Source organism: Cetorhinus maximus, chromosome 13 (genome assembly GCF_964194155.1).
Source record: "Cetorhinus maximus chromosome 13, sCetMax3.hap1.1, whole genome shotgun sequence".
In the NCBI taxonomy this organism is placed as follows: Eukaryota; Metazoa; Chordata; class Chondrichthyes; order Lamniformes; family Cetorhinidae; genus Cetorhinus; species Cetorhinus maximus.
The window spans coordinates 70644779-70657599 of record NC_135891.1 but is presented as its reverse complement, the minus strand read 5'-3'; the positions used below and the strand labels follow the sequence as shown (position 1 = coordinate 70657599).

The following is a 12821-nucleotide window of genomic DNA, read 5'->3' as shown; positions in this document are numbered from 1 at the left end:
TGGAGTTTTTTGAGGATGTAACTAGTAGAATAGATAAGGGAGAAACAGTGGGTGTGACGTATTTAGATTTCCAGAAGGCTTTTGATAAGGTCCCACATAAGAGGCTAGTAGGCAAAATTAAAGCACATTGGATTGGGGGTAATATACCCCATGGATTGAGAATTGGTTGGCAGACCGGAAACAGAGAATAGGAATAAATGGGTCTTTTTCCAGATGGCAGGCAGTGGCTAGTGGTGTACCGCAGGGATCAGTGCTTGGGCCCCAGCCAATCATGAAATACATAAATGACTTGGATGAGGGAACCAAGTGCAATATTTTCAAGTTTGCTGACGACACAAAACTGGGCGGGGTTGTGAGGAGGATGCAAGGAGGCTTCAGGGCAATTTAGACAAGTTGTGTGCGTGGGCAAACATGACATACGCAGTATAACATGGATAAATAAATGGATACGCTTCGGTGTGAAAAACAAAGGCAGAGTATTATTTAAATGGTGGTATATTGGCAAATGTGGATGTACAAAGGGATCTGGATGTCCTTTTACACCAGTGAAAGTAAATAGGCAGGTGCAGCAAGCAATTAGGAAGGCAAATGGTATGTTGGTCTTCATGGCAAGAGGATTTGAGTTCAGAAGCAGGGATGTCTTACTGCAGTTATACGGGGCCTTGGTGAGACCACATCTGGAGTATTGCGTGCAGCTTTGATCTCCCAACCTAAGAAAGGACATACATGCCATAGAGGGAGTGCAGTGAAGATTCGCTAGGCTGATACCGGGGATGGCAGGACTATCGTGAGGAGAGATTGGTTTGACTGGGCCTGTATTCACTAGAGTTTAGAAGAATGAGAAGGGATCTGATTGAAACGTAAAACTTCTAACAGGGCTAGACAGACTGGATGCAGGGTGGATGTTTCCCCTGGTTGGGGAGTCTAGAACCAGGGGCCACAGTCTCAGGATACAGGGCAGGTCATTTAGGACTGAGATGACGAAAAATTTCTTCACTCAGAGGGTGGTCAACCTGTGGAATTCTCTTCCACAGAAGGCTCTGGAGGCCAGGTCACTGAGTATATTCAAGAAAGAAACTGACTTGGATATTAGGTGTATCAAGGACAATGGAGTGAAAGCGGGAATATGTCGTTGAGATAGAGGATCGGCCATGATCACATTGAATGATGGGGCAGGCTCGAAGGGCCAAATGGCGTAATCCTGCTCCTAGTTTCTATATAGATGGGCTGGTAAGATGGGCAGAGCAGTGGCAAATGGAATTTAATCTTTGAGAAATGTAAGGTGATGTATTTTGGGAGGACTTAAACAAGGGAGTACACATTGAATAGTAGGACCCTAGGAAGTACAGAAGATCAGAGGGACCTTGGTGTACATGTCCATAGATCCCTGAAGGCAGCAGCACAGGTAGATAAGGTGGTTAAGAAGGCATATGGGATACTTGCCTTTATTAGCTGAGGCATAGAATATAAGAGCAGGGAGGTTATGTTGGAGGTGTATAAAACGCTAGTTAGGCCACAGCTGGAGTATTGTGTGCAGTTCTGGTCGCCACACTATAGGAAGGATGTGATTGCACTGGAGAGGGTGCAGAGGGGATTTACCAGGATGTTGCCTGGGCTGGAGCGTTTCAGCTATGAAGTGAGACTGGATAGGCTAGGGTTGTTTTCCTCAGAGCAGAGAAGGCTGAAAGGGGAACTAATAGAGGGCTACAAAATTATGAGGGGCATAGATAGGAAGAAACTTTTCCCCTTAACGGAGATGTCAATAAACAGGGGGCACAGGTTTAAGGTAAGGGGCAGGAGGTTTAGAGGGGGTTTGAAGAAATATTTTTTCACCCAGAGTGTGGTTGAAATCTGGAACACTGAGGGGGTGGTAGTGGCAGGAACCCTTACAACATTTAAAAAGTATTTAGATGAGCACTTGAAACGTCATAGCATACAGGGTTACGGGCCAAGTGCTGGAAAATGGGATTAGAATAGATAGGTGCTTGATGGCCGGCACAGACATGATGGACCGAAGGGCCTGTTTCTGTGCTGTATAATTCTGACTCTATGGAAGTGTAACACTTTCCATGTTAGACACCCAGTTTCAGTGTCAAACACTCCCAGGACAAGTACAGCTAGGGGTTAAATACCAAGTAAAGCTCCATCTGCACTGCCCCCATCAAACACTCCCAGGGCAGGTACAGCACGGTGTTAGATACAGAGTAAAGCTCCCTCTGCACTGTCACCATCAAACACTCCCAGGGCAGATACAGAACGGAGTTAGATACAGAGTAAAGCTCCCTCTACATTGTCCCCATCAAACATTTCCCCTACTTTCTTGCAAATCTTTCAAGTATTTACTTAATTTTGTTTTTAAAGTTACTATTGAATCTGCTTTCAGTGTCCTTTTATTAAGCAGTGCAATCCAGATCACAACAAATTGCGGTTTTAAAAAAACATTGTATTCCTCCTCTGGTTTTTTTGCCCATGATCTGAAATCTGCACACTCTGGGTTACTGGTCCTCCTGCCAATGGAAACACTTTCTTCTTATTTACTCATTCAAATCGTTTTCTTGATTTTGTAGACGTTTAATAAGTCCCCCCCACCCCCCCTCTTAAACCTCTCTGTTCTAAGGAGAACAATCTCAGTTTCTCCAGTCTCTCCACATAACTGAAGTTCCTCATTCCTAGTACCATTCTAGTAAATCTCCTCTGCACCCTCTCTGGTGCCTTGACAGTCCTCCTAAAATGTGGTGCCCAGAATTGGACATAATACTGCAATTGAGCTTTAATTAGTGATTTATAAAGGTCACCCAGACCTTTGATGTTTTTGTGCTTTATATCTGTTTATAAAACCCAGAATCCCATATGGTTTTTAACAGACTTCTCAACTTGCCGTGCCACCTTCAAAGCTTTGTGTACACCATCACCACCACCACTCCAACTTCTGTTCTGCACCTGCTTTAAAACTGTACACCACCTCATTTACATTCCTTATTTATATACCTCTCCTCATTCTTCCTGCCAAAATACATCACTTCACACTGCTCGACATTAAATTTTATCTGACCTGTGTTTGCCCATTTTACTAACCTATGTTCTCCTGAAGTCTGTTTCTATCCTCATTGTTTATACATTTCAACAAATCTTACTGAAGTCTGAGGTAGTAAAAGAAAGGTTAGATAAGGGTAATACAATAACATAGGTTATGACCACAACTGGTTTTATTCGCTGAGCAAGCCAAATCCCAGGGGGAAACTTGTCTTACTGATCATAACCTTTTTATGAAAACGACGAGTAACCTACTGATCCCAGAAGCATAGATCCCAAAAGTGTTACTGGGATTTTTAAAAATTAAATTCAGAAAAGAAAACTTAAGCACACAAGGTTAAAGTTATACAGTTAAAACAGTCTTACAATACCCCCCCCTAAAGAACCCACTTTGTCAGAACTCTCAAAGAACACCTTCTTTGCAACACTCCCTTACACAGTTTTAACTCTAAAAACCCAGTAATATTACCCAAGGCAAAACTGCTGTCACTTTTGTAAAGGTACACAACACAACTTCTCACTCTCTTCCACTTTGCTGTGCAAATCCAAGAATATTCGAAACAAGACTGCTTCCTGAAACAGACTTTTCTGGTTACTGGGTGGCTGTTTCAGATTTCACACCTTTTAGCACAGATCTGGTACCTCCCCCACACAGCCAACACAACTCAGTTCAACATCTTTTCTTCAATATCCTTTTTCCCTTTCATCTTCGATTCCATTGTCCTCAGCACCTCTTAGAACTCAACTTTTCCAAAATATAAAATCTTTCACGTTTTCCTATTGCTTCCCCTCTTGACAAATAAAATTTAATAACCTTCCCTTTACTTATGAAACCTTTAAGTTGTAAAAGTCCCTTAACCCCCTTTGAAATTTAACAGCTGAAAAACCAAGTCATTATCTAGCTCAATGCAAATTTCTAAACCCAACCTATTTCCTGATAAATCCACTTTACCATCACTTATCATTACAACTGCATGCATTTAGCACCTTTACCCCTTTTACCTCTCAACTCCCCCAGACAGGTTGTCTCTATTAACCTTTCCTCAGCTTAATAATTTACACACACACAGCCTTCTTTACAGAATGACACAATATTCCTCAAAAATATTTTAAAAAATAACACCCATCCTCACACACAATACATTTGGATTTTCAAAAGGCCTTCAATGAGGTACAGAATTGACTAATGGCTAAGGTCAGAACATATGGAGTCAGTGGACAAGTATCAGAATGAAAAGCAAGCTGATTACAAAAACATAAAACGGGGTAAGGGTGAAAGGGTATTACTAAGATTGGCAAATGGTGAGAAGAGGTGTTCCACCAGGATTGGTGCTGGGGCCGCTATTTACGTGAACTTGGACCCTGGAATCAGAAGTATAATTTCAAAACTTGCAGATGATCAAATCGTAGGATGCAGCTAACACAAAGGGATGGCAAAATACCCTGGGAATGTGCTGAAATCTCCACCTCAGACCAGAAAGGAAAGTTCTGAAGGTGGTAGTAACGTCCAAAGGCCTAAGTGTTTCCTTGCCACAATGTAGGACACCTTCTTGCAAATTGCTGCAAGTTACGGGGTAAATCTATGGGACTTACTGGAGTACACAAGTGTAGAGAAAGGGACCCAAACCAAAAGTACTGCAGACCAGGCTGTAGCTCTGACTGCAGCTGTAAAGCCAAGTATAAAAACTGCTGAGTACAGCGGACGTGAACTCCTTAACCCTCAAATATAGCAGATAAATCTATAGTTTTACTTAGCGATACAAGGGCTACCCAAACTCTTTTGCTGGGGAAAGGCCTGACTTTTCCACCAGAGAGTTCACTAAATGTCAAGGTTTTAGTGAATGGTATTGGCGGGGATTAGTACCTTAGGTGTGACCTAATGCCTGGAATGATAACAGCAGGAGTTCTTCATTGTTCGCCTATCGACAGACTTGACTTCGTCCTCAGAAATGATTTGGCCAGAGCGAAAGTAGTAGCTTCTCCAGTAGTTATGGAAAGACCAAGTGAGGTCAAGGAGACAGAGCAGTTGCAGGAAAAGGTTCCTGGTATTTTCTTTCTTGCGTAGTGACCCAAGCAATGGCTAAACAAGTTCCATCGTCAGAGGTAAAACTGGCACCACAAAGCTATCTGAAACTTTCTTTGAGGATTTGGACAATCTGAAGGAAATGTTCAACAAGTCGTGCCTGATTGAGGCTCAGAAAGCCGATCCAGGGTTAACTAAAGTGACACAATCAGCTCAAACCGAAGCTGAAGCAGAAGGGGTTCCGGAATGCAACTATAAGTGGGGTTCTGATGAGGAAGTGGAGACCTCCTCACAGACCTGTGGACAAAGAGTGGGTGGTTGTTTATCAGGTAGTGGTACAACCCAAATATCATCAGGAAATATTAAGGATAGCTCATGAGATTCCAATGGCAGGATGTGTAGAGATCTGAAAGACTCAAGCACGTATAAGTCGGCATTTTTACTGGCCAGGTCTCCACAGTTTTGTAAAACATGCCATCCATGCCAGGTGGTGGGAAAACCACAACCAACAATCAAACCGGCACTTTTAATTCCCATGCCAGTTTTTGTAGAACCATTTAGTAAGGTGTTGGTAGACTGTGTGGGACCATTACCGAAAACAAAAATGGGATGCCAGTATATATTAGCTCATATTGGATATGGTTATTCTGAAGCCATTTCCCTTGAGAACAATTTCTGCCAAGACCACCTAACAAGGCTTCTCACCGCATTTAAAGGAGTCTGTAGGAATAAACCAGAATGTACAAATGCAGCCATACATGATGTGGATGGAGGAGAATCCTTTCCTATAAAACAGCATCCTTACCGCTGAGGACCAGAGAAACAGACTCAGGTAAAAGCAGAGATCCAATACATGTTGGAAAATCACCTCATTGAACCCAGCCAAAGGAGCTGGAGTTCACCAGTTGTGTTAGTGCTAAACCAGATGGTTCAACCAGATTCTGCATCACAATGCAGCCACAAAAGCATTTTCCTACCCAATTCTTGCTTGGAAGACTGCGCTGACAAGGCAGTGCCATGTTTCTTACCAAAACAGATTTGCTGAAGGGATATTAACACCCCAAGCTAAAGAAATATGAGCCTTTGTCACACCAGACGGTCTTTTCCAATGCTAAGTGATGCCCATTCGGGCAAAAATCGCCCCAGCAACTTTTCAGAAACTAACGAACCAAGGGGTAGCCAGTGTTCCTAACTGCGTGGGTTATCTTGATGCTGTAAAGTCCCACCTTGTTTGCGAATTCACTTACCTGCGCTTTTACTTTGAAGACAGCATCACTCACCACGTGAGAAATTCTCGCTTATCTGCAGTTTCTTCTCTCTCTCTCTCCTTTTCCTGGGGAGATGACAGCCATGACAGAGCTGAGACTGAAATAGTTTCAGCTGCAGTACAGCCTGAATGAAGGGGTTAACCCGGAAATGTCAGAATTGCTGGGTCTGGAGCTACAATAACAGCTCTATTCAATATTAAAACTTCACTGATGTATTGCTCAGAAGCTCCCCCCATTCAGGTACTGCCTTTACAGGACTGCACGACATTTTTTGCTAGGGAGTCCAGTACTGTCCTCGCATGGCTCGCACCGATCCAATTGAATCCTATTTAAAAACATGTTCCTCATTTGCAATGTTGCCGTTTGCGAGATATCACGGGAACATAACCCCGCTGAATGGCAGGACTTTACTGTACTGATATATAGTGACACTTGGAAGAGCCATTTAAAAATATTAGAAGCTTTGTTTAGAAAACTACAGTCAGCTGACACGGTAATAAACCTTGCCAAAAGTGAATTTGAGAAAGCGCAGGTAACATACCTAGGGCATATAGTAGGGAAAGCAAAGTGCTGCCAAGAACAGCAAAAGTACAGGTTTTGATGGAGTTCCCTGCCCCTAAAACTAAGCAGGAGATCATGAGGTTTTTGGGTAGGTGTGGGCTTTACCGTAAATTTGTGCCAGATTTCAGCACTATAGCGGCTCCACTGCTACAAAAGAAAGCCAAGGTAGCATGATCAGGGGAGTACCAAGCATCTTTTGAAAGGCTGAAAACAATTTTGAACAATGAACCAGTGTTGACTGCTCCAAATTTCACTAAACCCTTCAAAGTAGCAATTTATGTTAGTGACCTGGGCGTAGGTGCAGTCCTGGTGCATGATGAAGAATCAGGCATAGAAAGGCCAGTGGGACACTTTTCCAAAAAGCTAAATCAGCACCAAAAAAGATACTCTACAGTGGAAAAGGAAACCTTGGGCTTGCTATTAGCTCTGTATATGTCCGCCATGGATACAGGGAGACACTTGTGTATACTGATTACAATCCCCTAGCCTTTGTGGAAAAAATTAAAAACCAGAATGCCAGACTATTTTGATGGGGTTTATTACTACAGCCTTATCACTTGTAGATTGTCCATATTGCAGGGAAAAACAATATAACTGCCGACGCTCTGTCTAGAATTTAACTTTGCTTCAAATTGTATAAAGGCCAAAATGATACCGAGAATAGCAATCAGTTTTGTGTAAGGAGTGAATGAATGAGTGCATGGATATACGTTAGTATTTTTATGCTTTGTAATGAAACACATAAATCTGGCTTTTAATTTCTCCAAGGCGGGAAGTGTCACAGAAAATGACTCATCTTCAAGGGCTAAGAACATTCTGGAAGAATTTGTGTTTTAAAAGACACTGTCCCTTAAAGGGTTAATGCAAGGACTCTGGTTGCTGCTGTTCCTGGAAAAGACAGCATTTTACAAGAAAAGGTAATTGAGCAGTTTTAAAGAAGCTGGAAACCTCTTGACCCTGGTGGACTGTTTATAAAAGGGTCACATGGTGGTTTATGGCTTTGAAAAAAAGTCATGCCTGGAAAGCCGTGTTTAAAAGCTGGTGGGCTGGTTTTAAGCCGTGTTTAAAAGCTGGTAGGCTGGTTCTAAGCCGTGTTTAAAAGCTGGTAGGCTGGTTTTAAGCCATGTTTAAAAGCTGGTAGGCTGGTTCTAAGCCGTGTTTAAAAGCTGGTAGGCTGGTTTTAAACCGTGTTTAAAAGCTGGTAGGCTGGTTTTAAGCCGTGTTTAAAATCTGGTAGGCTGGTTCTAAGCCGTGTTTAAAAGCTGGTAGGCTGGTTTTAAACCGTGTTTAAAAGCTGGCAGGCTGGTTTTAAGCCGTGTTTAAAAGCTGGCAGGCTGGTTCTAAGCCGTGTTTAAAAGCTGGTAGGCTGGTTCTAAGCCGTGTTTAAAAGCTGGTAGGCTGGTTCTAAGCCGTGTTTAAAAGCTGGTAGGCTGGTTCTAAGCCGTGTTTAAAAGCTGGTAGGCTGGTTCTAAGCCGTGTTTAAAAGCTGGTAGGCTGGTTCTAAGCCGTGTTTAAAAGCTGGTAGGCTGGTTCTAAGCCGTGTTTAAAAGCTGGTAGGCTGGTTCTAAGCTGTGTTTAAAAGCTGGTAGGCTGGTTCTAAGCCGTGTTTAAAAGCTGGTAGGCTGGTTTTGCTTTGGCAGAAAACAAGGCGGATCAACTGCTTAGGTAAAGACAACAGGTCCTGAATCTTCAGACCCAGTCAAAAGCAAAAAGTGAATGAAAGTTGCTCCGAAGTCGCTCTACGCTCTGAAACTGACTGACTGCAAGGTTTCCTCGAAGTCTGCCTGTAAAGTAATGCAAGAGTTATCGATTGTTTCACAGGCCAGTGCTGAGAAACCAACTGTATAACCCGGACGCCATTTCAAGGACTCCATCATCTATCCTTTTCCCTTGAACTGTTGACTTTTAACCATTTGGCAGAACTCCTATATTTTATTTTATGGTGTGTGAGAGAGAGAGTGTTAGGGTATTTAGAAAGAATTATTATACTTTCATATTGTATGTTAATAAGCTTTGCCTTTCTACTTGAAAAGGCTTGTTTTATAATAAATTTAAAAATTTAAACCTAGGCATCGCGTGGTCATTCTGAGATTCATAGGTAAAACACATATTTGGCCATATAACTAGCAGGAGAAATCATTTGAACATATGCTGTGGCCCATGGAGTAGTGGAACTAGAGACAGACAGTGCACTCCTCCCACCTCAGCTGTCACCGCTCAGAGCTCTCTGAAGCACTCTCAGGTTGCACAGCCTGTCACTGTTATGGCCTCAGGCTTACACATGATACAATGAATGAAGTACCAGGGGTTATAGCTGGCACTCCAGTAAGGAGAAGGGAGGAAAACTAGCAGCATACTGAGCCAGGTGACACATTTTAAAACACACAGCCTGAATCAAAAATGTTCCAGGGAGGTGAACTCAGGAGCTCAGTTTAACAACCCTAACCTCTAGTGGATTACTCCACCATTGGCAACTGTGCCTTCGGTTGCCTAGACTCTGAACTCAGGAATTTGCTTCCTAAACCTCGCCACCTCTCTTTACTCCTTTAAGACACTCTTTAAAATTTACCTCTTTGAACATAAGAAATAGGAGTAGGCCATTCGCCCCCTCGAGCCTGCTCTGTCACTCAATAAGATCATGGCTGATCTGATTGTGGCCTTAACTCCACTTTCCTGCTTGTCCCCCATAACCATCAACTCCCTTGTAGGTCAAAAATCTATCTAACTCAGCCTCTCCTCATCTGTTCTAAAGTCTGCTTATGTGGCTGAGTGTCAAATGTTGTTTGATAATGCCCCTGCTAAACTGTTTGGAACATTTTACTATTTTAAGGGTGCAATGTGAATACAAAAAAAACACATCGAAGGCAAACCCACAGCAATGCATCGGTGCTTGTTGTAACATTCCCTCAGTGCTGCACTCGGAGTGCCAACTCGGAATGTGGCTTCAACTCACAACCATCCAGGTCATAGGCCAGAGTGATACACTGAGCTACAGCTGATAGCTGGACTGACAGAGACCCTCAAACCAGAGTGCGCGCACACACACTTGAGACACAAAAAACAAATCTGTTTCACTGTCACCAGGAGCAGGCAATTCAATTTACATTTAAAACATTCACATCTCTTATGATCAAGATAAAAGCTAAACACAACAGATGCTGGAAATCTGAAATAAATAAAATTAAAAATGTTGGAAATCTCAGCAAGCCAGGCAGCATCTATGAGAGAGAAACAGGGTTAATGGCAGGTCTATGACCAACTGGGTTCTGATGAAAGCGCAGAGAAATGTTAGCTCTTGATGTCTCTCCACAGATGCTACCAGGCTTGCTGAGTATTTCCAGCATTTTCTGTTTTCTTCCAGATTGAGGGTACAGCATAGATGACTGTCACTCCCTGGTTAGAAAGGGAAGTGACTGTGAGCTGCAAAGCTTTCTCTGACAAGCTGTCAGCAGTAATAGGTGAATAAAATACAACGACTTGCATTTACATAGCACCTTTAATATAGTAAAGTATCCCAGGTGCTTCACAGTGCATTTACAGACAAGATGACACTGAATTAGATGAGGAGACAACTGAAGAGTGATTAAAAGCTTGGTGCAGGGGTAGGTTTAATGGAGAGCAAGGCAGAGAAGTTTAAGGATGGAATTCTGGAGCTTAATGCCCAGGTATGACAGCCAATTGTGGAGCAATGGAAATCTTACATTGACAGAATTGTGTGCTTGCCTTAATATGATTTTTTTTTGCTGCAGTGAGTTGATTCCATGAACCAGAAATAAATAGAAATCTCAATGGGTACCAACCCTAACACTGGGCTCCTCACTGCACTAATCCAACTCTTCAAATACCACAGTGCTACCTGCCAACCACACAGCACCCAATATCAACACAGACACACACCACCTCTCTGGAGTAAGGAAGCAGCAAGTGCCCTGAGAAGGAACCCCCTCCCCCGGGCAGCCCCACCGACACCCTCCCCCTCTGCAGCCCCCACCCCAGATATCTCCCCCCCGCCCACAGCCCTCACCGACACCCTCCCCCCTCCCGGACACCCCCTCTACTCGCCGGGGTTTAACGCTCTCTTCCCCAGGGCAGAGCTGCTCTGGGGTGGGGGTTTGTTGACCGGAAACGAGCCCAGGCCGGGCCCCGCTCCTCACCGTGCCGGGTTGCTCAGGTTCCGGGAGGCCTCCAGCCGGGCTGCCGCCTTCTCCGCTCGCTCCCATGGTAACAGGACCTCCAGCCGCCGGTGCCGGACTCTCAGCTCCCACTGGAAATCACCCACGCGTCACTTCCGGGACAAAGCCGCAAAGGCCTTACCCGCCCACAGGAAGTAGTCCTGTCACCATCTTTGTGCGAGGCATCCATACCACTTCCGCTGCTCAGCGCGCGATTGGGTCCACCATGTTTATGTGAGTCAGCCATATTGAACCAGGGGGAGCGTCGATCCTCCATGTTGCAGCGGGGCACGGGTGGGTCCGCCATGTCGAACCGGAGCGAGGGTGGATCCGCCATATTGAAGCGGGGCGAGGGTGTGTCCTGTTGCTCCCTACAGTGGGTAATGCCGCCATTTTAGTGCGTGGCAGGTGTCCGGATTCTGTGTGCGGGCTGCGAATGGCCGATTTTACCGACCAAATGATGAAGACTATGCAGGGAGCGGCCTTTTAGGCCCGGCTTGCAATTCAAATGAAAAGTCCCTCACAGTTTCCATCCTCCTGATCGCAGCATCTCCGCGAAACGGCATATTCCGCGAATATACCGGCGGTGGGCCGATGGTCTCCGACGATATTGCCCCCTGGAAATCAAACCCGGGACTGCCGGTTCCTCAGCTCCTTCAGGTCCGGTTTTCCCATTGCTAATCTAACTGGCTCCATAGCTCAGGGGTTAGAGCACTGGTCTTGTAAACCAGGGGTCGCGAGTTCAAATCTCGCTGGGGCCTTTCCCGCAATTTTAACATCAAAAATCTGTTTTATTTCTGTGGAAGGGGAACGTGTACACGAGCAGAAGCGAGATGGAAAGATATGAAAGGAGCAGAGAAATTAATAGAAATATAAAGGAAATGATGGAGGAAGGGAAGGCTGGAGGGAGAATTAGTGGGATAGAGAGAGTTGAGGGGTGGAATGGTGAGAAGGAGGGAGGAGAGAGTTTTCAAAAGAATTAAAGGCCCCAAAAATCACGATGAAAGCAAAATACTGCGGGTGCTGGAAATCTGAAATAAAAACAAAAAATGCTGGAAATACTCAGCAGGTCTGGCAGCATCTGTGGAGAGAGAGAAACAGTTAACATTTCCAGTCCGTATGATTTCTTCAGAGCTGGTCCCAACCATCACCCTGGCCGGACTGTCCCATTGAACCTGCTCATTCGGAGAAGCGGTACAGACATGAAGAGCCAAATGGCCGCCTTCTGCGCTGTGTGCAAGGTGTAGATGTGAAAGAAGTGGCCTAGTGATCTAGGGCTGGTGTCACATATTTTGCTTCTATCCGATTTATTTATGTGAAAAGGGAAATAGAGACAGGAATAGGGAGAAGGAAACACAAAGAGAGTAGGGAAAGGTGTCCCTTGGACATGAGGAGAGAAGGCCTCTTCCACGTGGCAGTGGCAGTGGGAGCAGGTTGTCATTGTGGTCAATGCCAGCAGTCTAGCATTGAGGACCTGGACACAGATCTGAAAGAAGTTTAATGACCTCACACCAGTGGTGAATGTATCTTCACATGTCAAATTCTAACTGCACCACCAGACTCATACACTGCTCCGTTTACTCACTTACTAACAATCTCTCTCAATCACACCCCATACCTCACACTCCCATCCCCACACACAGGACAAGGTAACCCATAATCAGAAGAAGTGGCACCGAACCAGCAGGACAACCATAGCCATGAGCCTTCACCCTCTTGGAAGAGAGAGTGCTGCTAATCCTTGGTGCAGCCATGACTGATGCC

General features: G+C 44.5%; 1 protein-coding gene and 1 non-coding gene across 2 annotated transcripts in view; one reads left to right on the top strand and one right to left on the bottom strand.

Moving 5' to 3' along the window:
• LOC144688683 (deoxynucleotidyltransferase terminal-interacting protein 1-like) overlaps nt 1-11196 on the bottom strand; it is a 51734-nt gene extending 40538 nt beyond the window's left edge. The window contains exon 1 of the mRNA XM_078555517.1: nt 11040-11196. Coding sequence (XP_078411643.1) covers nt 11040-11105 — 66 coding nt within the window. The 5' untranslated portion in view covers nt 11106-11196. The remainder of the gene's footprint in view (nt 1-11039) is intronic.
• Nucleotides 11197-11745: 549 nt separating this feature from the next.
• trnat-ugu (transfer RNA threonine (anticodon UGU)) lies at nt 11746-11818 on the top strand. Its single transcript has one exon. It is a non-coding gene; the product is annotated as a tRNA-Thr (tRNA).
• The last annotated feature ends 1003 nt before the right edge of the window (nt 11819-12821 follow it).